The sequence below is a fragment of the Sabethes cyaneus genome, chromosome 2 (assembly GCF_943734655.1).
Source record: "Sabethes cyaneus chromosome 2, idSabCyanKW18_F2, whole genome shotgun sequence".
Lineage (NCBI taxonomy): Eukaryota > Metazoa > Arthropoda > Insecta > Diptera > Culicidae > Sabethes > Sabethes cyaneus.
In genome coordinates, this window is record NC_071354.1 from 187,061,227 (window position 1) to 187,088,144 (window position 26,918).

The 26,918-nt window shown below is 37.9% G+C and overlaps 1 protein-coding gene across 3 annotated transcripts in view; it reads right to left on the bottom strand.

Annotated features, from left to right (window-relative positions):
• Positions 1–26,918, bottom strand: part of LOC128738231 (protein furry) — a 159,020-nt gene that overhangs the window by 67,280 nt on the left and 64,822 nt on the right. For all 3 annotated transcript variants that reach the window (XM_053833220.1, XM_053833217.1, XM_053833219.1), the window contains 2 exons: positions 25,315–25,434; positions 6,199–6,332 (listed from right to left, as the gene is read on the bottom strand). In XM_053833220.1, coding sequence (XP_053689195.1) covers positions 6,199–6,332; positions 25,315–25,434 — 254 coding nt within the window. The remainder of the gene's footprint in view (positions 1–6,198; positions 6,333–25,314; positions 25,435–26,918) is intronic.

The following is a 26,918-nucleotide window of genomic DNA, read 5'->3' on the forward strand; positions in this document are numbered from 1 at the left end:
CAACCATTAGGGTGATTCAAAACAAAGAAAGTTTTAAATGCGTACCAAAAATATGACGTCTTTATAAAAATTGTAGAACATGCGAAAATATGTATCTTTGTCGAATATAGTAACTATCTATCTTTATGGTTGTCGAAATATAATGATTTGTATGTAAAAAGCATTAAAAAATCTAATGGGCCGGAAACACTCATTTGGAATTCCTCAAAGGAATCATTAAATAACTTAAAAAGAACAAACAAAAAATTTATTTTTGGGGCTGACATAATCAGAAAAAAGCTGATATAATCGGGTGGAAGATATAATCGGGAGCTGATATTATCGGAACCATACTGTACCACTTTTTACACTTTACAACTTTTTATCTTTCCTACTTTATTTGTTATTTTGATTTGCTACTCTTCAACTTTCCCAATTTCTTGCTTTTTTCTGTTTCATCTCTTTATTACTCCAGTTTTAAACTTTTCTACTATTATGGCTAACAATGTTTCCGTTTTCCAATTTCAAACTTTCAATTTGTCTAGTTTTCGTGTTTTCTACTTTTTACTTTTCCTTTTTCAGGTTTTTAGATTTAGATCGGTGAAAAAGCAGCATTACAGTACCAGAGTATGTACTGTAATGCTACTTTTCCACCGATCTAATTTCTATTTTTACATCACTAGCTTTGTAGTTTCTGTTTAATTTGTGCTTTTCTTCTTTTTTGCTATTCTATTGTGCAACTGTTGTTAGACCTTTCTACTATCCTACTATACATTAACGCCATAAGTAGGAAATCTCAACCAAGCGCATCTGTTAGAGTAAATAGAGTCGTAGCACTGGCCTCGCAATGTCCCGTACTCAAACAACTGATCGTGAAGTCTAAAAGTCTAATTTTTACTTTGCTTAGGTCCAACCTAGGTTCGTCCTAGTTCCAAGCTAACGACTATCAAAAAGCTGCCTTCGATCGTGTTGATCAAGCGATATTGTTGAATCGGATGGAGAAACTTGAAATTTCTATCGCTTTCATCAGATGGATGAGGTCTTATCTCACTGACCGTAGTTTATGCGTCAAAATCGGTCCGGTAGAATCGGAACTGTTTTGTAATCAATCAGGGGTTCCACAAGGAAGCAACTTGGGCCCTTTGCTTTTCACACTATTCATCAACGAGCTCTCTATACTGCTGCCTGCTGGATGTCGTCTGCTTTACGCGGACGATGTTAAGATATACCTGCCAATAAAAACCACACTTGACTGTTTGAGATTGCAGCAGCTGGTTGACCTATTTGAGGCGTGGTGTACAAATAACTTGTTAACAATTAGTGTACCCAAATGCAGTGTTATCTCGTTTTACCGCAAACTGAACGCGGTTACCTTTAATTACTCTATTCTGGGCTATGCGCTGCAACGGATTAATCATATTCGTGACCTAGGAGTGAATCTTGACTGTGCTCTCACCTTTCGTTTGCACTTTAAAGAGATCATCTCAAAAGCGAACAGGCAACTCGGTTTTATCTTTAAAATAGCTGACGAGTTCCACGATCCGTTTTGTCTTCGTTCGATGTACTGCGCCCTGGTAACAATTTGGGTTTTATCACACTCTTATTATGGTATTCAAGACAAAAATTGGTCTTGAAAACTGCCATAAAAGTACAATAAAACCCACATTGTTGCTTGGGCGCATTGGTACGATCATTAATCGAGACCTGCTCAATAGTCTGGGTGTCCGTTTCTAGCTAGCTAGATTGCGAGGATTAAAGCAGTACAAAAAAGTTCGTCCGTTATGCTCTTCGGATGCTACCGTGGAGCAACCCGCTGGACTTGCCGCCATATGACACACGGTGCAAATTGCTAGGATTTGAAACCCTCGAAACGAGGCGTACGACAGCTCAAGTTATGTTTGTTGCTAAACTCCTGATCGGGCATATTGACCGCCTCCGCCTATCCTGGAACAGCTGAATCTATACACTCCGGAAAGGGCTCTTCGTCCTAGGAATTTCCTTCATCTTGACGCTCGGACAGTTAACTACGGTCAGTTTAGTCCAATAAGATACATGTTAGCTCAGTTTAACAACGTGTACGAGCTGTTCGATTTTGACATTACCATGGCACTTTTAAAAGACGACTCTTGCAGAGACGATAGCTGTGCGCTGTTTAAGTGTAGTTTTGTGTAAAAGTGTAACAATATATAACTTTTAGTTAGTCTATATTAGTGTTCATCAAGACAATATTGTGTCGAATGAATTTTCATAAATAAATAAATAAATAAATTATATTACTATTCCGTTTTTGATTTCCTAGTTTGTTCGTTCGAATCTATTTCTTCAATTTTGCATTTTCTTATGTTCTTATGTTTATATGTTGTTTAATTTTTTCAACTCTTTTACTTACTTTATTTTGTCTCATTTTCACTCTTTACTCTTTACATTTATACTTGTTACTTCAACTATAGTAGTATAGTTATTATTTAACTATTATTTAACCATTCTAATTTTTTACTTGCTGTTTTACTAGTTTTCTAATAGGCCAACCTAGTGTTTTTGTCTCGACCTTTGTAATGAGGTCAGGCATTTAATTAATGCACTATAACAGTAGTTTAATTTATACAATCCACGGAGGGCATGGAAAAAGAATGTAAAGAAACGAAGGCGTTGCTAGCATCTCAGGGGAGACAAGGCGGAAAAAAGGCAGGAGAGCGTCATTCAAACAAAGCTTATTAAGTCTGTATAATAGTTTGGGTAAAGAGGTACGTTATACAACCTTAATAAGCGTTACTTGAACCTTCCTTACCCAGTATTTCGTATTTGGCTCGGCTGTGACAGTACTGTCAAATGAATCAAAATTGAGTCAAAGTGATCGAACCATCCCTGATTCTGACATTCGCAAGAAAAAATCCAAAGGAAATCCCTTGGAATTTTTTGGGAAAGTTGGAAATGATTTAAAAAATTATTTTCGTTTATAAGTCTTCCTACTCAGTTTGTGTACAAAATTTTATGAAATTCAGAAACGATAATTTTGAAAATTATTATTTTCCATACTTACTGTTATTCTTTAACTAACGGGTGACAACTAAAATTTGGGATTTTTTTTTTGAGGCCCCTATACTCAACAACAAACGAGCTCAGAGAGAAATGAGAGTATGTATGTGCTAGCTCTTTCTCTTCTCTTTTTGTCAAAATTTTATTTTGTTTATGCTTGCCTTGTTTTGCTGAATTTGACGTCGAAACAAGAAGCATTTCGGAAGCGTATTGTACACTTCTACGAACTTCCACAGAAATCTCGGCAAAAAGTATACGGCACAACATTTAAAAAAACGTATATGTTGCGGCTTCGACTATTTACCATATCCTAAGATGTCCAACAACTATTCGCAAGTAAAATAGTGGAAGACCAGCCAAAATTATGGACGCACAAGGACATCGTTCTCTTTCTCGTTTCTTCAACAACAAGCCCTCTGGTTTGGCTATCAATTAAGATGCACCATACGAATGTTTGAAGAAAATTTTGATCCCGTTTCTACGGACAATACGTGTTTTGGCCGGATAGAACATCATTGCATTACGCCAAAAAAACACAATCGTTCCTGAATACCCATTCGATCCCATTTTTACCCAAAAACACGACCCGAAAAATCTGTCTCAGTGCGCCCAATCAAACGAAAGCTTCGCTTTCAAATGTACACTAACTTTTTTTCAACAATGGATAATGTATCTTTAATTTCGGTAAATCAGATCTTCTTCATGTATCTTTGTCTTTTTTGACAACTTGAGAAAAAAATTCCAAAATTTTAGTTGTCACCCGTTATTTCTATTTTTCTGCTTTCTATTTTACTGGTAAAGCTTGAACTGGAGCTTCATAATTTTGGAATTTTATAATTTTATAACTTTATTATAAAACTCTTATAGTCTTATAGTTTTATAGTTTTATAGTTTTAAAGTTTTATAGTTCTATAGTTTTATCAAATTTGTTTTATAGTCTGACAGTTTTATAGCTTTTTCTTAACTTGAAATACGTTTTATGGACATTAAAGTATTTATGGGCATAAAGCTTAATGTGCACCAATTTTGTTGCTTATTTTTAGCCATTTTTAGGCTTCAGCGGCGTTTCTGTCCGTTTTCTTTTGGATAATTTTCTTTTGACGTCTTTTGTGCCCTTTACAAACATTTTCGGCGCCTTTATGCTTAATTTTGAACCAATTCTTCTTTTGGCATCTTCTGTTTCTAAGAAGCGTTTTGCGACCATTCCGAGCATAATTCAAAAATATTTGGTTTTTTGGTCTTTACTATCGCTTTTGCAACCAGTTCAAGAATACGACATCATTTCTTTTTTCGGCATTTTTGGGAACGTTTTTCGTCTTTTTCTGGCCTTTCAAACCGTTTCTCAGCCCTTCTAAGTTGCATGCTGGATAATATTCTTCCAAACCTTTCTATCATTTCCAACCATTCTAAACTTATAGCGCTTTATTTCTGATGTTTTTGGCTTTTAGGAGTATTTCGGCTATTATAGTTTTTTTCTGTTAGATTTTAGTCACTTTAACAGCTTAGGTCATTCGTGACTTCTGCGGGGTTGGGATTTTAGGTTTAACCCTTAAATGCGCAATGTTGCTTTAAAACAACATATTGAAAAACATCCCCAGAGTAAATTAGGTTTACCGCCTTTAGATAAGTTTTCTTTATAAATGAATTTTTCAGCGTGCGCATTTAAGGGTTAATTTGGGATCATTTTCATTCGAATTTGATTGACTTAATGCATTATAAGGGGTCAGTCCCGGCGTAGTAGTCAGCATTCCCGCCTCTCACGCCGAGGACCCGAGTTCAAATCCCAACCCCGCAGAAGTCACGAATGACAAGCTGTTAAAGTGACTATAATCTAACAAAAAAATGCATTACAGCCCGGACTCGATTATCCGGGTGCTCATTTTTATTTTCAGCCCGGATAATCGAATCACCCGGATAATCGAATCATCATTTTTGGTACAATTTTTTTTTGGAATGTCAAGTTTTTTGACTTTTAGGTATCAGAAATGTTTTATTTATTATTGATCTATCTTCCCAAAAGTCAGAAAAATCCTTTCTTACGATTTTTTCCACTGATGATTTTTTTTTGGTACAATATTATTTTTTGTATGTTATGTTTTTCAATATTTAGATATTATAAATGTTTTTTTTATTGATCAATCTCCCCTAAAGTCATAAAATTCCTTTTTTGAATTTTTTTTTACTGATTACGATAATGATGATAATGATGATAATGATGATGGTGATGATGATTTTTAAGTAAAAAAAATTGATTTCATCATCCCAGGATTTATTTTTGTTTTGTTCGCCGATAAAAGGGATATAAGAAAGGAATTTTGTAGCTTTAGGGAGGTGAATCGATGCTTGTCTAGTTGGAATCATCATGTAGCATGAAAACTACAACATTTGGATTTAAAATAAATCAGTGAAAAAAAAAATTTTTTTTTCACCCGGATAATCGAGTCTAAAAACCCGGATAATCGAATCCCCGGATAATCGAAACCCCGGTTAATCGAATCCCCGGATAATCGAGTCCGGCCTGTATAAACCTACTAAAAATTATATAAAATGCCTACTAACTATTAATTTGAGAAGCAAATACAATTGTATTTGCCTCAAAATCAAGTGCATGTTCGTTACTGGCGTTTTCATTTTGTCCACAATATTTGTTGACTATTGCAATGAAATTTCACTGCACATAATGAGCATTTAATTGAAGGTGCCTACTGCAATCAAGTCGGTAAAAAAAATCAACTCATTTTAATTACATTATTTGCATCGTTGTACAGTTCAGCCTCCCAATGTTCGTCAAATGTTTAAATTTCAGCTGGGAAAGGCTGTGAGAGTTCATAGAGTCGTAGCAGAAGCCCAACTAGATGCAAAGTCCGTCGAATAAAAAATAGAGAAAAACAAGTAGTTTCAAAAACGGAATGTAGCACCTAGGCTTTGCTTTGTACACTTTATTGAATGTAATAAAAACTCGAGTCTCCTTTACAGCTTTGTACATATTTATTGTAATGGATAAAAAATTAATAACGTATGGGTTAAAATTGGTCCCATGATTCTGAATATGCTGTGCACTTTTGTGAGCTACTCATAGATTTTGATATTTGGCATTCAATAATATTCAGAACATTTGTGATGAAAATATGACCAACATTTATATAATATGAACGACGGTTTTCGTTCGTTTCACGTACTTACCATAATATAGGAAAGTGGCGTAGCCGGCGGAACACTGGTTGCAACCAGTTCCACGTTCTCCAGCCAGGGTAGCAGACACTGCAACAGCAGAGCGCGAACTTCCGAACGGGCGGTCTGGAAGCGGTGTGTTATTTCTGGAATGAGCATAAAAATAAGGAAATGCGATATGATAAAATGTGGCGATGTTATACACACCTACGCGGAATTTCAATTGGAATCGAGCGGGAGAAATGATCATAAAATGCTTTTATTGACTGACTTTTCTGTGTGGAGCGTTGCTTCGGTCGGAACAAACCAGGAGAATGCGGTTGAGCGACTGACAGCTGAATGGAAAGTGAAACTTTCACCACTTTCGGAAAGTTTGAAAATAAAAGTTTTACTAAATTGAACTGATAAGAAGAAAATATATTGAAAAGGAAAACACGTTCGCAGTAAAATTTTAAATAACCTTAAATGTTTCGGTTTCGTTTCTATTCAAACAGAAATGAATGGATAAGTACCTGCAACGCAAACCAAATTTAAGTTCAAATGTTGGAGCAGAATTCAAAAACTTTTTGATCAGCCATAAAAAAGTTCATGTCTTTATCATTCGCTTCACATGATAAAGTAAGCTAAGATCAAATTATGTTAATTGAGAGCTTCTTTCTCAAAAAACAAATCTCTTGAGTACCTAAGGTTTGCTTTTCAAAAAGTGCAGTTATTGTATGGAGAAATTATTCTTTTCATTATTGTGAGACATTGCTTTGTAAAAAAGTGTTCAAAACAGGGTTTTTCGCATGAAGCAAACACGATTCACCAGTGTAATAAAATTACAGCAATCCACCGGCACGCACACGCTAGGATTCATTAAATGAATTCTTTTATTAGCAGGTATCTGACGGCGAAGCCGGCAGCCACGTGTGGCACGCCCGGTTGATCCGATTTGTTTTTATTAAGATGCTTTTCTTGCTGAGCCAGTAAACAATTTTCTCAATCTCAAAATTCTAGTTAGGTGTAAATAACCTAACATCACGCGAACGGCGGCAAAATTTCGTGATAAAAATCGCACGTCTGCCGGCATATAATATTCACCGTCAGCACCAAAAGTAGCAGCACCAGTAATAGCAATATGATGCTGAATTGACACCATCTGCAAATCTTGATCACGGTTCGATGGTGTCGAAAAATGGTCCATAATATTTTCTGCCAAGTACAGGTGAATCATCTCGTCTTCTTCAATCAGGTATTGTGCGTGACCAAAAATGTCTGAGTCTGAGTATGTTTGAGTATGTACGTGCACGTTTATGAGATCATGCAAAATGTTGCCGTTAAAGTCACCAATTTCTTTGTTTATATAATGCAGATAATGCATCATTATTCCTTTATTGCTCAATTCATTGTAAATCAATGCTCCGGTTGATTTGTTATATTTCTCAAATGAATTCAGATCAATAGGAACAGCCATCCGATGCTCCACTTCGCAGTTGTCAACAGTCCGGACCATAACTACAGTAGGTATTATTTACAATGCACACAACAAAAGCACCAGAAGCAATCATTTGCCAATAATCGTACAAAATGACCCATCGGAGGATTATAAACCTTCCAGCGAACCAAGCCACTAGCTATCTCGTTCATTCTATATTGTCATAATATTGCCATCCTTTTATTATAATGTGTAAGCCAGTAACAGCAGCAGCAACAGCATGGCCAACCCAGACAAACTGTAAATAAAAAATATCAAAGTCAATCACATCCGTATGTTTACCTTTTGACCCTTCATATGGGTCGCAAAACATCGATGGAATCGCTTTCCGAAATTGTTACCGCACTGGTAAGTATCTACTTATGAGTACCCATCCTTCATCTTCCAGCTATAGATAACGAACAAATTACAATCTTTTCCTAGTAACATCAGCCCTTCACAACTTGACATATTATTTTTCTCCGACAGCTGAAAAATTCCCTCGACGCAAATAGCTCCTCCATCGCAATTCGGATCTGTTTGGAATTATTCTGGTTGCAAGTACTAGACAACGGTGATGGTATCAACGGGGAAGACCTCCGGAGCATTGGGAATAGGTAAGAATTTTTATTTGCTATTTGCGATGAAAAAAATATCTGCTTCCATCTCGGTTACATATCACACACACGCACGCATAGTTGTCTGCTAAACATCGATTTCGAGAAGAAGAAACCAACAAAACGGTTTGCCCGCCTGACGAGCTCATCCCTGTCGGAGATCATCGGCAAGTGCGAGGAAATTCTGATTGAATCCGTGGATGGTGGTGCGCCGACGGGCGCTAAACCCAACTCAAGGCTTTTCAAGCAAGCGTCCGGCATCGGTGCCGGAGGATCACAACAGCTGCGCAATTTCCAGTCGGTTTCACAGTACCACTATACCCGCAGCTCCCGGGGTACGACTGTCACACTGAAAAACATCTTCTACGATGAACCCCAGCGACAGCGGGACCGATCGATCCAGCAGGATTACCGTCGGCTGCTGGTGGATTTGCGTTTGCTGGCACTGATCCATTACGACCGGTCGTTCTCGCTGCAGGATTTGACCACGTCGGAGGTCGTTTTTAGGAGCAAGAAGTAAGTGGCTGAATGTAGTGTTTATTTATTTTTTGACATGTTAGTGGGAATGTTTGTTTTGGAAAAAGGAGCTGAATTTCGAAGAAAAAACTAGAGACCTCCGTACTGCGAATGGACCTTTTTCTAATCCGAAAGATAGATGAAGCGTCTGTTATATGGTATTCTATCTGTTCCCAAATACCTATGTTATAGCATAAACATATAAGAAAAATGGAAATGAAAAGTGTGCCTTCTCCGAAGTGCTAAAGACTTACTTACTTATTTGCTGGACCAACTTTCTTTCATTTTGCACTCACTATCCAGATCCCGCACTTCACCATTTAGATCCCTGCTTTAATTAAAAAAATAATTGAACCAAAATTCATCTGACGTCACAAACTGCTCCGGTATCTCACCCGCATTTCTAATTCCTCATTCTAAACCACCTAGCCGCCTAATCAATTTTGTTGCAAAGCCATGTTCAAGCATAATTCGCCACAATTCATTTCGCTTAACTGCATCGTACGCCGCCTTCAAAAAGTCAATGAACAAACAATGGTTTGTCTGCAAGTTGAATTCTCGGAATTTGTGTTACAAGGTGAACTTTTGGCCCGTTGTGGAGCGTATCTTTGGCGTTATGGTTTAAAAATCAGAACTGCACCTTGAATACCTCGAAACAGTGGACCCCTCGTTGGCCAAACGGACGGAAAGCTTCGAAAAAAGTTGAATTTTTAGCAAACCTTGAGTTCTATATGATGTGATATTCCCTAAATTTACAATGCAATAACTAACAAATGGCATGGCTCTGTAAAGATAAAGAACAGGGTATTCAAATGGAATAAAAAATTTTTGGCGGCCATGTTGGATTTGATCGCATTCCATTTGAATGCCCTGTTCTTATGCTTTACAAAACCATGTCATTTGTTAGTTGTTTCATTGCAAATTTAAAGAACATCACATCATATAGATCACATTCAACTTTCAATGAAACTAAAAATTTAACTTTTTTCGAAGCTTTTGGGCCCTTTGATGAACTGTTTCGAGGTATTAAAAGTGCAATTTTTATTTTTTAACCATTTTCAACTAAACAAGTGCAAAATTTCCAATATTTAAATCAATATTTGCCTCGTAATTCAGCGAGAATTACTCTATTGCTGCATTCGAGTCGGAGGCCCTTTTGAAGATTCAGTATGTTAAAATACAAATTTTCTCTAAGAACTGTTTGTCGCTAGGACGCATATGTATTTATGCGTATTTAAATGTGTATTTTAGCATACTGAATAACTTTGTAGAACACTCGAAAGCAATAAAAAATCGTGTGCAATGTTATTGAACATAACTGATTTTTAAGTGCTCTTTTTAAACACATAATTATATTTCGCAACCGGTAAGAGATAGATAGTTACTATATTAAGAAAGGTTGCTTATTTTAGTATGTTATTTAAAAAAACAAAAGTTCGTATCTTCCTAATAGGTAAATTCACGGTCACCCTAATAGTGCAGAAAGATGCGCTGTATTTCGTTATTAAACTTCTCTGAAGACATCACCCTTAAAAAATTACGCATTTTTACCCAATTGCTAATGTCCGCGTTTTTTCAATATTTGACCACTATGCATCTACACGAACGCTAACGGCCAACGAGGCATCAACTTTGCAGCTTTCCGATGCCTGGTTATTAGAAGTACTTTTTTCCCTCGCAAAGGTATCCAGAATGTCACTAAAAGATCACCTAACCAACGAACATTGAACAAAATCGACCATATTCTCATCGATGTAAGGTTTTGCAGTTCTTCGATGAACACCTTAACAGCGAAGTTACAAAGGGATGCGAAACGAGTTAACCTGGTAATGTCCCAGCACCCAATTTCCAAGAAGTCAAACGAGAAATCGAGTTGCTGACTACCAACAAAGCCGCTGATAAGGACCGCCTGCCGGCCGAGATTTATATACATTGCCCTGAAATGATGGCAACGAATCTACACTGGCTAATTTCCAAGATTTGAGAGGAGGAGAATCTACCGGAGGAATGGATGGAAGAAGTGGTTTGTCCCAAAAAGGGTGATCGGCTCGAATGCTGCAACTACCGCGGCATAACGCTGGAAAACACTGCGTACGCACAAGGTACTCTCCCAAATCCTATTACGCCGACTGTCACCGATAGCAAGGTTTAGTAGGGAATTATCAGGCGGGCTTCATGGGGCTCGCACCACTTCGGACCAAATTTTCACCATCCGACAGATCTTGCAAAAATGTCGGGAGTACAATGAGCCTACGCATCACATCTTCATTGATTTCACGCATCACATTTTCATTGATTTCAACGCAGCATACGATACAGTCGATCAAGACCAGTTATGACAGACAATGCACTGCGGTCCAAGAAGCCAAAATAGGTGGAATAAATTGTTTACTCAGTAGTCGTTGATTTTAGACAATTTACAATTTAGACAAAATCTTAATTTAGGATGCCGCTTTTTTTGGCAAGAGCTATTTTAGGGTGACCCTTAAATTAACCATAATCCAACAATTATCTGGAAGACGAGACAAGATAGACCGATATTCACTTCAACAATTTTATAGCTTAATGTATTTTGAGTAATATTGCAAAACACGGAATCCCTGATGGCTTATCCTGCAGCATGCTGTTCAACATCGCTTATGAGGGAGTGATCTGACGACTGGGCAACGAAACGAGAGGCACGATTTTCACCAAGGTAGCCAACTCTTAGGCTTTGCAGATGACTTTGATATCATAGCCAGGAACTTTGTGATGGCGGGGGCAAACTACACCAGCCTAAAAGTGAAGTCTAGAAGGATTTCGCTAAAGACAAATGCGTCGAAAATCAAATACATGTAAGGAAAAGGCTAAAAAGAAACAAACGCGCGCATCCCACGGACGGTAACCGGTGACGGCGACGAACTAGAAGTGGTAGATGAATTCGTATATTGGGGATCGCTGGTGACCGTGGACAACAACACTGGTAAGAAGATCTTGCGGTGAATTTAAGCGGCAAATTGGGCCTACTTTGCTCGTCGCAAAACGCTTCGATGGTTTTTTATGAACGTGAAGCTGTGACGTGACTCATGGAGTACATTTGGCAACGTACAAACTAAAAGCGGAGAGTGGGAGAGGCGTATGAATTACGAGCTACAGGCACTGCTTGAAGAGATTCCCATTGTACATCTGGCGGAAGTCGGTAGGCTACGATGGGCCGGACACGTCGTAAGAATGTCGGACGGCGACGAGTGACCCAAGATCGACTTGAATGGAGACGACTGCTTGAAATAGCATGAGCTACCTCGGCTCTAAGATGCTTTTGAAATACTTACCTGATTATCTTTCACAAATTCTCATTTTATTCGATTAAACAACCTAACTTGGTACATTTTCAGACCTGTCCTGAAAACAGCATTTAGATCAGAAAAACCATTGCGAATAAGTTTTCATGATACTTCTCATTTTGGATACACTTTAATTTGAAAATAAGCTATAATCGATTTCAATGAATTTTATTTATTTATTTTAATTCCATTTGGCCGGCAGCCAGCACAGCTAGGGCTATATGGGATTTCAATGAATTGAACGTCATGGTGACTCATATTAAATAAGATTGTTTCTAATTAATTCACGAACTTTGACAAAATCATGAAATTTGAGTTGATTTCTTAACATAGTCTAAAATAAAATACTACCTGAAACTGTAAATACCAAAAGTCAACAATCCTGCTCGGTTTTTCCGTCACAGCAACGACATCATTTAATCAGAGAAAACAGAAAGAGAAATAGACTTGAAATCATTTTGAATTTTATGAGTCACATACGGTCAGTCTGAAAGAAGTGTTATTTATGTTACCTTACTACACCACAAATGGAATTCTCGTTGTGATAAATGATCATAAAGAATCAGTATACCTCGAAGAATCAATTTGTTTCAACTTTGGCTATCACTCTGCATATCAACGTCTCGTTTGCAATATTGTTCATACTCTCACGGGACCACACGGGGCCATAAATCTCATCAAATTGGAAACATAAATCCAGAACGATTCACTATCTGCCTGTTTGTTTGTGACTCCACCAACATTTTCCATTGTTTTCCAGGCTAACCGCTCTGTTGCCGAAATATTGCGAGCTGTACGATTTGAAAGAGTCCGATGTTGACGTGACCACCTGCCGCAAGGACAACATTCTTGCTGAATGCTTTTTCAGTCGACGTGAAGCTCGTCAAGCATTGGAACCGGTCCAGGTTACGTTCGTAAATCAGCAACCCACCGACGTGCTCCCGCCAATAGTGAATGAAGTTCTTACCCAGCATCAGCAAACCATAGATTATTTAATAGTCGTGACTTTTCCCAACAATGAACTGCTAACGCAACAAAACGAACCTATCGTACGAAACTGTTTATCTCGTTGCCTAAAACAATATCGGATTTGTTTGGAACGCAGACGGAAACCAACGTCGGCTGTCGTCAAAGGCCCGAACAACTCGCACAGCCGAGGACAGCACAGTTCAAATTTTCCGAAACTTGAAGACATGTCTCAGCCGGATGAGGAGGATATCCTTTATGGACTCAGCCAACCGGGTCTTTCCCCGAACAACACGTTTCGCAAGTGCAGTGAATGGCTCCAGACAAATATTTTTGACATACCGGTGAAAAAAGAAAAGCACAGCAACTCGGACAAATCAACTTTCCTGTCAAAGGCAGATTCCAAGTCAGAAGCCCGACAAAAGATCGACTTCTTCGGTAAACCTCCTGCAATCCCTCACGTCGAAAAACGACGCAAAGACGAACCGATGACGATTATCGAAAACAAACCTCCAAACAAGCTTCCGCTACCAAAGTTTTACCCCGTGCCTACGAAAAAGATAATTGAAACCAGTCCGGTTGACCAAAGAGGACCTAGGGAGAGGAAGGGTATCCCACCTAAACCTGTAAGAGCGGAAACTCGCAAACAACCACGCCAAGAGCGAGATTCATTTCTTAACATTGCACTAGATCCGGATGACAGGTTGTCATTTTTCCAACATGTGTTTCCTGTATTCTCAACTAAAAAGAAGCAGTGCAAGGAAAATAACACCCCGCCGGCATCATTTGACGTTCCTTCTTCGTTAGGAAAAATCGTCAAACAATCAAAGCGGAAAATTCACGAATCCCACGCACAAATCGGTACGTTCAACCTGTCGAATATTTGTTTTGAAGATAAAAAAGAAACAGCCGTTTCTCCACCTATCCCTTCAATAAGAAAAAGTTGCAGCATTCCAAACCGAAAACTTTTGCGCGAATCAAAACCCATTGTACGTGAGCCAGCACAATGCGATACCCTTCCGAACCTTTTTGTGGAACCACTTTTCCTACATCCACCTCCCTTGGAGGACGACCGATACGCGCTCAATTCCCCGCGGGCGCGATACTACGAGAACGATCTACTGAAATTGTATGAAAACTTTCACCGCACCTGCTGGGAAACCATTCAGCACTACCGACTGGCAATCGAAGGAAGCGAATCGGAAAGCGACCGTTCCGATGGATGCCGCTGTTGCTCGCGCAGCCCAAGAAGTCGACAAATGGAAATCCTTCGGCAGCCGTTTCACTGCCCGAGGGACATTTTCGCCAACATCCGACAGTAAAGCAAGTGAATGCCAAAATCTTTTGTAGTGTTAATGCATCGAACATATTGCCAAACCTTATTTATTCCGCTGTAAGTTTGCTTATCGGAAGTTAAAACATTATCAATCGTCATAGGGAAAAGGCTTGCAGTTTTCTTAAGAATATGAGTTTGTATTAAAAGGAGTGTGAAAAGATATATTTAGTCGAAACCTACGACTTGTTTATTAGAATCTATTTTTTTTCAGTAACAGTTAACAAACAGTTTTTTTTCTTACCCCAATAAATATTATTATGGAGGACACTTTGTACAGTAAACGAATTACACTTAATTTAGATGACAATACTGCAACACTGGTATAAGTTCAAGGAACGACAAATAGCCGTGGGCTTCATGTAACGTTAAAGTCATTAAAAAATTAGAACGAGATCGCCGCAGAAAGCTGGCTCACCTGTCTGTACTGTGGGAACAAGCGATGAAACATTCCCGGCGGCAACAACAGAGTGCGCTTACCTAATTATGTTTAAACTTCGCGCGTTTGTTGTCCCGTCGCCAAATCCTTGTGCCATCAGCTGCGAGCGCTTTAATTTGATTTATGCTTCACAGACGTTAATTTGTAAACACTTTGACTGTGGCTGGCAGTAATTAGAAGTGGTTTTGCTTGTACACAAGCACGAAAGTTAAGTCCAAGTACCCTTGGAGTAAATTGTTTTATATGGGACACAGAAAATTATGCAGTTTTATAATTGGCGTTGTTCGCAGTGTTATTTCTCAAGAGATGTTCAACAGTAACAAAAGGAATGTGCCAGCGAATGACTATAATTGGTATAGAAAGCAGAAAAATATCCGCTCAAATACATACGTGGATTCAAACGGAGGTTAGGCATACGGACCATAGGCACACGGACATTAGGCATAATAGACGGTGGGCATAATGGACGATATGCGTAATGGACGTTAGGCATAATTTACAAAATTTCACTTTCCTTAGGTCCATAAGTTTCCACTTAAGACAATCATCGCTGCGTCAGAATACAACGAGAACCAAGGCCATCCATTTAACATAAATTCATTTGGCTAAATGCTGCTTGGAATAACGTCGTTTGCCATAAAAACATCGGCATAAATATAAGGGCCAATTTGGCAGAAAAACATTTGGCATAACGACCTTTTGGTATATTTCGTGAAAAATGTTTTAAAGATTTTTTATAGTCGATTCAGGGCGAGACGGGCGCAGGTCGCGACGGTTGCCGGCGATCCGCCGTCGGAAGTGTCAGCCACTACAGGTCTCTTCTGCCTATTGTTCATTTTGACAATCGTCCATTATGCCTAACATCCAACATGCCTTTTATCCATTATGCCTAACAATCATCATGCCTATCGTCCATTATGCCTATCGTCCGTATGCTTGTCCGTATGAGGCCTGTGAAAAAAGAATGAGTTCTTTCACTGAGGAAAGAACTGTTGTAAGTAGCATTTTAATCGGAGAGTGTCATGTTGGTTTTACTCATTTCACCGGGAATTACTCTAATTACCTTGAGCAGCAGAACAGCAACGGTCCGTGAGCTGAGTCAATTCAACGCATCTGGATCAGCGATCAGCACATAATGCTATCTGTGTACTGTTGTAAAATTAGAAATTCATTTTCGTCCATTATTTTCCATAGCTTTTCACAGTCGATATGATCATATGCTGTCTTGAAATCGATTAGCTTGTGTGCATTTTTGGAGCATCTGCTGCAACATAAAGATTTGCTTCGTTGTCGATTACCTGTCTACAAAACCGGCTTGATAACTTCTCAGAAATTTACTTGCTAGCGGCGATAGATGGAAAAACATTCGTATATTCTAACTTGTCGTATATTGAGCACAGGACCAACGTCACCTTCAATTGCATAGCGTCACTCAACAATGAAGCAGTGGTTTCAACAGAAGCAGCACCGCTTCAGTCAGCGAAAACTAATCAGCGTCAGCGAAAAGGGTTTCATTTCGTCATGACTATCGGTTTCAACTTTTCATTTGTACTTTTCTATCAAATATTCAGAAAAAGGCCAGCAACTATGAATGCAAATGAATTGAATTTGAGTAGCATTTCCTACAATGCAATGCATATTAAAGTTAACCTTGTCAATGTCGACAAATCGTGCCTGACTTTCTGCCGTCGTCAATTAAAACAGCCACCAACTTCAACTGAAGCTTGCTTGAAACGTTCTGTTCAACAAACGAAGCAAGTCACTTCATGTATGAAGCGAAGGTAAGAGAAAGTCAGTTTTATTTATTTGTTACGACTCCGGTCCTCCATTCCTCCGGTAGAAGTTCTGTTTCCCAAAACGTGACTGTCGACCAAGGCAGACACGCAGTCATCCTGTCCGGGCCCATCTTGATAAACTCCGCTGTGATGCCAACTTTGTCGGTTGCCTTCTTGTTCTTGAGCCACTTGTTGGCGTCGATCACAGGAGTTGTGGGAGTCTGCACTTCTCCATCATCCGGTGTAGTGATGGAATCAATATTTTAATAATAATAATAATACTAATGTGTCAATATATATGCACCACCCAGTTAGCTCCGAAGTACGATGATGGTCAGTTCGAATCCTAGCTGGGTGGAGTTTCCAGAGTCAGCAGGACCGTTTCACTAGCCCCGTAATTGTACTGCACTCTAATTAAGGTTTATTTCTAAGGCTTTGCTTTGCTTTCATGTATCAACAATTATTAGACGCAATATGAATGAAAATAAGTAAGGAATTATTAGCGTTTAACGGGACCGTTTAACTAAAATAATGGCCTAGAGCCTGTTCTGGAATAAAAAAATAACTGGATCTAAAATAGGATTCCTCATTTTATGACTCATTAGCTGACCCGACAAACTTCGTATTGCCACAAATTAACCTGTGTTGTACATAAATCATGAATCTCGGATGATCTTTGTCACAATCTCGAGTTTTGCAGGCCCCCCAGTGGGCGGCGCTTCCGACGGCGGGTCACCGGCAACACTCGCGACCGTCTCGTCCTGAATGATCTAGTGATCATCTAGATCATCATGATCATCTAGTGATGATCTAGATCTTACTATCTATAGTAAGTTTTTGTGGTCTTGTATTGACTAATGTTTTATGGAAGAGTCTCGAATTTCTCGAGTTCGATTAGTTTTTGAGTTTCGCAAAAATTTCTGTTTTATTTGTATGAGAGTCCATATCCCCCTACCGCAGGGGTGAGAGGTCTCTAACTATCGTAAAATAAATTCAAGACTCCAAAATCTCCCACATGCCAAATTTGGTTCCATTTGCTTGATTAGTTCTCAAGTTATAGGGAAATTTGAATTTCATTTGTATGGGAGCTCCCCTCTTAAAAAGGGAAGGGGTCGTAATTCACCATAGAAAAAATTTTTGCCGTCTAAAACTCCCACATGCCAAATTTGGTTCCATTTGATTGATTAGTTCTCGAGATAAGAGGAAATATGCATTTCATTTGTATGGAAGCCCACCCCTTAAAGGGGAGATGGGCCATAACTCGCTTTCTAAAGAAGAGAGGGGTCTCAATTCACCATAGAGAAAATGGCAGTCAAATTTGGTTCCATTTTCTTGATTAGTTCTCGAGTTATGAGAAAATTTGTTTTTCATTTGTATAGGACCCCCCCCCCCTCTTAAAGTGGGGAAATCCATAGAAAATATACCATAGAAATATTCTTGCCTACAAAAACACCCACATGATAAATGTGTCTCAATTCACCATAGAGAAAATGGCAGTCAAATTTGGTTCCATTTGCTTGATTAGTTCTTCAGTTATGAGGAAATTTGTATTTCGTTTGTATGAGAGCCCCCCTCTCAAAAAGGTAAGGGGTCCTAATTCATCATAGAAAAAATGGTTGCCTCCAAAAACACCCACATGCCAAATATGGTTCCATTTGCTTGATTAGTTCTCGAATTATGAGGAAATTTGTATTTCATTTGTGTAGAAGCACCCCCTCTTAAAGTTGGGAGGGGTCCTAATTCACCATAGAAAATATTTTTGCCTCTCAAAACACCCACGTGCCAAATTTGGTTCTATTTGCTTGATTAGTTCTCGAGTTATGAGGAAATTTGAATTTCATTTGTATAGGAGCCCCCCCTCCTAAAGTGGGTAGGGGTCCCAATTCATCATAGAAAAAAATTTTGGCTCCAAACAAACCCACGTGCCAAATTTGGTTCCATTTGCTTGATTAGTTCTCGAGTTATGAGGAAATTTGTATTTCGTTTGTATAGGAGCCCCCCCTCTTAAAGTTGGGGGGGATCCTAATTCACCATAGAAAATATTCTTGCCCTCGAAAACTTTCACATGCCAAATTTGGTTCCATTTGCTTGATTAGCTCTCGAGTTATGAGGAAATTTGTATTTCATTTGTATAGGAGCCCCCCCTCCTAAAGTGAGGATGGGTCCCAGTTCATCAAAGAAAAAATTTTTGTCCAAAAACACCCACGTGTCAAATTTGGTTCCATTTGCTTGATTAGTTCTCGAGTTATGAGGAAATTTGTATTTCGTTTGTATAGCAGCCCCCCCTCTTAAAGTGGGGAGGGGTTCTAATTCACCATAGAAAATATTCATGCCCTAGAAAACTTTCACATGCCAAATTTGGTTCCATTTGCTTGATTAATTCTCGAGTTATGAGGAAATTTGCATTTCATTTGTATAGGAACCCCCCTTCCCAAAGTGGGGAGGGGTCCCAATTCATCATAGAAAAAATTTTTGTCTCCAAAAACACTCACGTGCCAAATTTTGTTCCATTTGCTTGATTAGTTCTCGAGTTATGAGGAAATTTGTATTTCGTTTGTATAGGAGCCCCTCCTCTTAAAGTGGAGAGGGGTCCTTATTTACCATAGAAAATATTCTTGCCCTCGAAAACTTTCACATGCCAAATTTTGTTCCATTTGCTTGATTAGTTCTTCAGTTATGAGGAAATTTGTATTTCATGTGTATAGGATCCCCCCCTTTTAAAACGGGGAGGGGTCCCGATTCATCATAGAAAAAATTTTTGTCTCCAAAAACACCCACATGCCAAATTTGGTTCCATTTGCTTAATTACTTCACGAGTTATGAGGAAAATTGTGTTTCTTTGGTACAGGAGCCCCCCCTCTTAAAGTGGGGAGGGGTCCTAATTTACTATAGAAAATATTCTTGCCCTCGAAAACCTTCACATGCCAAATTTGGTTCCATTTGCTTGATTAGTTCTCGAGTTATGAGGAAATTTGTATTTCGTTTGTATAGCAGCCCCCCCTCTTAAAGTGGGGAGGGGTTCTAATTCACCATAGAAAATATTCATGCCCTAGAAAACTTTCACGTGCCAAATTTGGTTCCATTTGCTTGATTAATTCTCGAGTTATGAGGAAATTTGCATTTCATTTGTATAGGAACCCCCCTTCCCAAAGTGGGGAGGGGTCCCAATTCATCATAGAAAAAATTTTTGTCTCCAAAAACACTCACGTGCCAAATTTTGTTCCATTTGCTTGATTAGTTGTCGAGTTATGCAGAAATTTGTGTTTCATTTGTATGGGAGCCCCCCCTCTTAGTGGGGGGAGAAGTTTCTAACCATCACTAAAACCTTTCCTGGCCCCAAGAAATCTCTACATGCATATTTTCATGCCGATTGGTTCAGTAGTTTTCGATTCTATAAGGAACATACGGACAGACAGACAGACAGACAGACAGAAATCCTTCTTTATAGGTATAGATTGTGCTAAAATATACAAAATGTCATATTCTGTCACCCACGTTTTCGCACGAGCCTTCAGCTTTGATTATATTTTAGTGAGCTATTGATAAAATCGGGCTTTTTAACTTGGTTTACTTCCAGGATATCAATTGGATCTAAGTTCAGTAATAGAAAGTTTTCCTTTTGCAGAGTTTTCGGATCGAAATTCTCGTAATCACGATTAATACTCACTAGAATTCACTTCACATCAAAATCTTCTAATGTGAAGGTAAGCTCATGCTGTTATAGGCTAATAGGAAAACTAATCTGACCGAAATGCAACATTTGTTAGTGGTTAGCGTGTCTTTTGAAATTCATAGCCAGAGACTCGAGATGAACTTGTTTATAAGTCAAGTATATTACAAAACACGCCCCTACGAGTCCTGCCTGAATGTACCTAAGCAAACGTTCATCAAGAAAACATGTTACTTGCTAAATTGCATTTTCTCCCAGAGGAAGTTTACCATGTTGTTTGTAATGTCATATGTAAAACATGTTGGTTTTGATGTAAAGTATAGACTCGCCAACAATATTCCAAAGCAATTGACACTGTCTTTTAACATATCATTTCTATTTTCTCTTAATGTTGAACGTGAAAACAATTTCGTTTCATCTTCTAGTGGTGTGACGGCTTCAAAGGCTCTTCTGTCCTGGATAAATAACTAAACATTATATTGTACGCTAAGTTCAGTACAAATGAGTAATTTCTAACAGAATAATTGGTGCCGTTGGCATTATACAGTTAGTCTCTTCGAAGACATCGTTTGCAATCTAGATTGGTACAACGTGCTTTGGTCTTAAGTTGTGATATCTATTCCCCTTAGTTCATTCGTGCTGCAATTGTCTATGAATACGAAAGCCATAATGAATTAGAACTGCTTTGATAGTAAGCCGTTGGCTACAAGCGCCATTTTATACAAAGACGTCAATGAGAAATCAGTAGATGTTCGTGATAAATCGCTATCTTATAAGTCCACTGACTATACAGTCAACACGACTGCATGTTAATTGAGTTTTGCTATGCTTAAGAACCGAAAGGTGTATTTTGAATATGTGAAGGAAGGATCTGACTGCTTGCACTGCTATTAATATGAAACGTAGTAAGATGCACATCTTATTACTATGAGAAAACCTGTATACCAACATCCGATAACGTGATGCTGATGTGCCAGTGTAAATATTTTCCACGTCCTACAAGTTCAGTGTTTTGATCGCAAACCTACATATTTACTCCTCAGATCAATTTACGAACGGTGAAATGGTTCATTCCTAGCGAGTCAAACAGAAAATACTTTACTGCACTGCACATACTCATTTTATGTAACGTGAATTTATATCGAACGCAAGAAGCGCTCAATCAAAACTTGAACCATCTTGGCTTCTGGCTCTAGAAAATTATCCTTGCTTCGTAACATCAGCGACTGCAATCAGGAACGCATCCGATCCGGGTTGCGACTGGTCGTACCAGATTACAAATTTTGAATAATGATAATGTGACTTGCACCCGACTTGCGCTAAAAGGCAATGTGTCTCACTGTTGTAATAATATTAGCCGGTCAAAATCCGGGGTTGCATTTGATGAATACCGAAATATAATTAAAAAAAATAACTAAAATTATAGAACTCGAAAAGTTGTTAGAAAACGGTGTATTTTGAAATTAAGTTTTTAAAATAATACAAAACGTTGCGATTTTCTTTCCAACATTGTCACAATGTGCAATTGTTTGTTTTGCAGTAATTTTTCACAGGAAGCAGTGCTCGTACTTTGCATGACGAATGACGTGTTTCGCAAGATTCCGACACGTATCCATTTACGAGTGGCATGGCGGCTTGGTTCTAGATCTGGCAAGGAAAGGGTATGCAGTTTCGAGCACTTGGAAGTATAAAGTGATTTATTCTACCAGCAGAAAAGGGTGTCGGTACATCTGCATAAATTGTTAGCGAGGTTATTTTTTATTGCACCAGACTCCTAGGCAACTGTTATAGTCTCATTATCGTTACTGCTCATCGTTTTATCATGTACGAATGAAATATAAAACCGCCGTTCATAGCGAACGATAAAATATGTAACTTTTCATATTTGAAGACATAGATTTAAAATCTCTGTTGATGTTTTAAGATAGCATACCTATATATCAATACCTCGAAAATAGCATGCATGAAACAAAATACCGTAACCACGTTGCCGCTTATAAACAATTGCACTGTTTACTGATTAAAAATAACACATAAAGAATTACATCGGGCGAACATCCTATAAAATCCTATAAAATTCTTCAATAGCGGCAGCTTTTCATGTATGTATGTTTGAGGACTACCAGCTATCCTAGCAGAACAACCGTTCATAGCAATGGACCTAACTTGACAAGGGGAATTATACAAACAGAACGATTGGTGACGTTTACCAGCTCCTATATGAAAGGCCAAAATGAAAATGGAATCGGTCGGCAAGCAACATCACTTGCACGTACTAGGGGTATTTAAGAATCTCCTTCTAGAAACTAGATCACATGAGTCAATCGTTAAGTAAGCCCTCCCAATGCAGAATGACCCCAATAGATGGGGAGAAGGGCCCACGCATTATCCACAATGACTTTGTTAGCCGGAATAGCGGCAGCTTTTCCTGTATGTAAAAACTCATGATGGAATCACGCATTTACAACGGTTTAGTTCAAACTTGGGTGTACCGCAAGGAAGTCATCTAGGTCCATTACTATTCACACTAGAGCTTCGCTTCTTCATCGACATACCCTGTAAAACTTCAAATTCAAATTACTCTCAATTTGCTTTTTACGCGAAAGATACGATCCGCCGTAAAAAACACCTAAATTCCAAAGTACACGAAAAAATCTAGGTAATTCCAAAACTACGCGTTAAAATACACGAGTAGTGCACAATTGCATAAATTCCAAAATTTGTGTCTCATTTAAGTCCAACTTTATGTCTAATTTTATTCTAATTTCAAGCACAATTTCAAGCGACCTTTCAAGTGAAATTTCATGACCAATTTAAGTCAATTGCGTGTCCAATTTCGAGTCTAATTTATTTCCAATTTCACCTCCGATCTCAAGTCCAATTTCAAATGAAATTTCAAGCCCAATTGAGGTCCAATTTCATGTCCAATTCAATTCCTAAAGGACAAATTTAAGTCTAATTTGCTTCCTTTTTCAGTTCCAATGTGAAGTCCAATTTAATGTCAATTTCAAATGCAAATTCAAACCAAATGTTAAGTCCAATTTTGAGTCCAATTTGTTGTTCCATTTTAAGTCCAACTTCAAATCTAATTTAATTCCAATTTAATGATCTATTTTAAGGACAATTTCAAGTTTTATTTAATTCCAATTTTATCTCCAATCTCAAGTGCAAATTGCAGTCTAATCAGCTTTAATTTCAAGTCAAATTTTATGTCCGATATCAAGCCCATATTCAAGTGCAATTTCAACCGAAATATCAAATCCAATTTAAGTCCAATTTAGTGCCCCATTTGATGTCCGTTTTAAGTACCGTTTCGAGTCTAATTTATTTTCAACTGTAACCTCTGATCTTGAGTTCCATTTCAAAACCAATTTAATGTCCCATTTTAAGGACATATTCAAGTCCAACTTAATTCCTTGTTTAGTTTCAATGTGAAGTCCAATTTCAACGTCCCATTTTAAGTCTAAATTCAAATCTAACCTTATTCTGGTTTAAGCTCCGATTTGAAGTCAGTTTCAAGCCTGAAATGAAGTGCAATTTTAAATCCCATGTCAAGTGCAAGGGTAATTTAATGTCCAATTTCAAGTCTTATTGAATTTCAATTAGGTCACCGTTTGTGAGTTCGAGTTCAAAACCAATTCCAATTCAAATGTCCCTTTTAAGTTCCATTTCGAGCCTAATTTATTTTCAATTTTAACCCCCCAATCTTGAGTCTAACTTTAAGTAAAATTTCAAGTCCAATTGAGATCCAATTTCAAGTCCAATTCACTGCCATATTTTAAGGACAAATTCAGGTCCAACTTAACTCCTACTTTAGCTCCGATGTGAAATGCAAATGAATGATCCATTTTAAGTTAGAATTCAAATCTAATTTAGTACTAATTTAATGTTTAATGTGACAAATCAAAAATAAGCTAGACTGAAAATCTTGATCTTGGACTAAAAATATCGACTAAGCGAGGGTGAGAGTCGAACTCACAGCTCTCAATCTCTAGTTGAGCGTATTGTTTAACCAATTACACCACCAGGCCGTCTGATATCTTACAGTCTAACATCAAATTTTGTAGTGTTGTCGAACTTTGTGATTTTATCACGCATTTACACAACAGGAGTATTATTTACCGACTCGTTTTGTTCTTGCCACGCTGGATGATAGGTTGGTTTACTATTCGGTTAACATATGAGAACGGTGAATCGTGGTTGCCCTCCCGTCAACAGCACCCTGCGGCGGTGGTAGCCACCTAGCCACCTTCCCGTAAAGAAAAAAGTAAAGCGACTTATTGTCAACCAAAAAAGGAAGAAAAAGACTAGATGGCTACCACCGCAGGGTGCTGTTGACTCCTGTTGTGTAAATGCGTGATAAAATCACAAAGTTCGATAACGCAACAAAATTTAATGTTAGACTGTAAGATATCAGACGGCCTGGTGGTGTAATTAGTTAAACAACACGCTCAACTAGAGATTGAGAGCTGTGAGTTCGACTCTCACCCTCGCTTGGTCCATATTTTTAGTCTAAGATCAAGATTTTCAGTCTATCCTATTTTTTATTTGTCACATTAAACATTTACTCTTCCCATAAAGAAAAAAATAAAGTGACTTATTGTCAACCAAAAAAGGAAGTTCTAATTTAATTCTAGTTTCAGATCCGACTTGAAATTCAATTTCAAGCCTAATTTGAAACGCAATTTTAAAACCTGTATCTAAAGCAGGTTCAATTTAATGTCTAATTTTGAATCCACCTACAAGTCATATTGAATTTCAATTTTGCGGTCGATTTTAAATTTAAATCCAATTTCTATTCCTAAAAAATCAACTTTTTTTCTTTTTGCTGGGCAATTCAAATTTCAAAATTCTTCATGAAATTTGATATTAGTTGCAAGTAATGGAGAAGAACAATTTAAAATATATCATACTCGTACCTTCTATATAAGTAAATCAGTTCATTAAATCATAACAGTTCTCAGAAACTTATAACTTATGCAGCATAACAGAACCATCATTCACTTTCTAGGAAAAAGTTCAGTGAAACTTACCGGAAAACATCGACATTGTCAGCTCGGGTCGCAGCCTGGCCATCTGTCTCGAGAGGTACATCTGCGAGCGACAGTACGCCCCACTTAGAACGGTATCTAAAGTGCCAACCTTGTCCAGCTCTGCAAAGGAAAAAGAAAAAAGAAGACCAGACTGAAAAATAGATTCCGAGTGATTAATTAAACCGCTCTTCCCTTTAACCGGTCTACTAATCCCAACAAATGAATGAATTGCGTGGGAGGAAATTAAAATCTACCCCACAAACGAGAGCATTCATTCATAAATTTCAACCGTAACGGAATCGCACAGCCAAGTGTGCGGATTTTATTTATTTGAGCTTTGGGGGGAATGGGGAATCTCACTCTCATTGGGGTTGCTTTTTATTTTATTTTATTCTAGCCTGCAGATGCTAGAAATTATACTAAAAGAAAACGATAAACCGACAGCAAGAGATGACAGTAATTTAGTAATTAAATGTTTACATTTTCTGCGAAATCGACTAAATCGATTATTTGCATTAATCACCTAACGCATATTGTCTCTGTTGAATTGAATCCATCAAATACCATGTTATTATTATGATCGGAATGTTGGAATTAACATCTTAATTAGTTATTCATACATCAATTTAGTATGAATAACTAATAAATAGATGTTAATTCCGACCTTCCAGTTAACTTCGTGGTACGATGCGGATCTAGATGGTAGGAATGCTGCTAGATAGAGTCAGTAGGATCATTTCACTAGTCCAGTAATTGTCATGTACTCTAACAGCTGGTTGCTAAAGAAGCCAGTCGATAAAGAAAGGTCAAGTTGTTGAAGACGTTTAAGCCCAAGACTTTGCTTTTTCAGATGTTAATTCCACTGAACTGTGAAGGTTCATGCAAGACATTTCCGGATAATTGAAGGTAGATGCAAATTTATTTCAATAATGATGAACGACACAATATCTCGAGCGCGTCATACATCAATAAACAGTTTTAGATTCGGCGCTATGCAACACAGTACATTTTTTGATAGTTGTAAATTTATTTCCAGCTGATTAATCAACTGGAAAAATATGAAATTCTGGCAATTTCATGCTGCAGTTCATTTGAGCGGAAGTCTCAAAAAGGGTCGTAAACATCGTTTATTATTATTGGAGAATTTCAGCCCAATGAATGCTACATAAATTGCAGTATGTAAAACAGATAGTTTATATTTTTTCTGATTTCATGTTTTAATTAACACTGTCATACACGGTACAGAAAGGTGAAACAAATTACAATTTGCAAATCAGCTTTCACATTGCAGTTATACCTGAGCATTAAAAAGGAAAATTAAAAAAGCGTAGAACAACGCCGAAATAACTTTTTGTGTCGCTTCTTGATGAATTTACAGATTTATAATTTTTATTGAACCCTAAAGAAAATATTGATTTGCTTATTTGGTAAGTAATATGGAAAAATGTCATTGTAGTAAAATACCAGCTGACATTGATCGAATCTAATAAGCTTTTTATCTATCTATTTCATTTTCAAACGCAAAATTTATAATCGCACCACAAAACATAAATCCTTGGATTTAATTTCCACGAGCTTTAATCCGTAGCCTTACCCGGACTGCG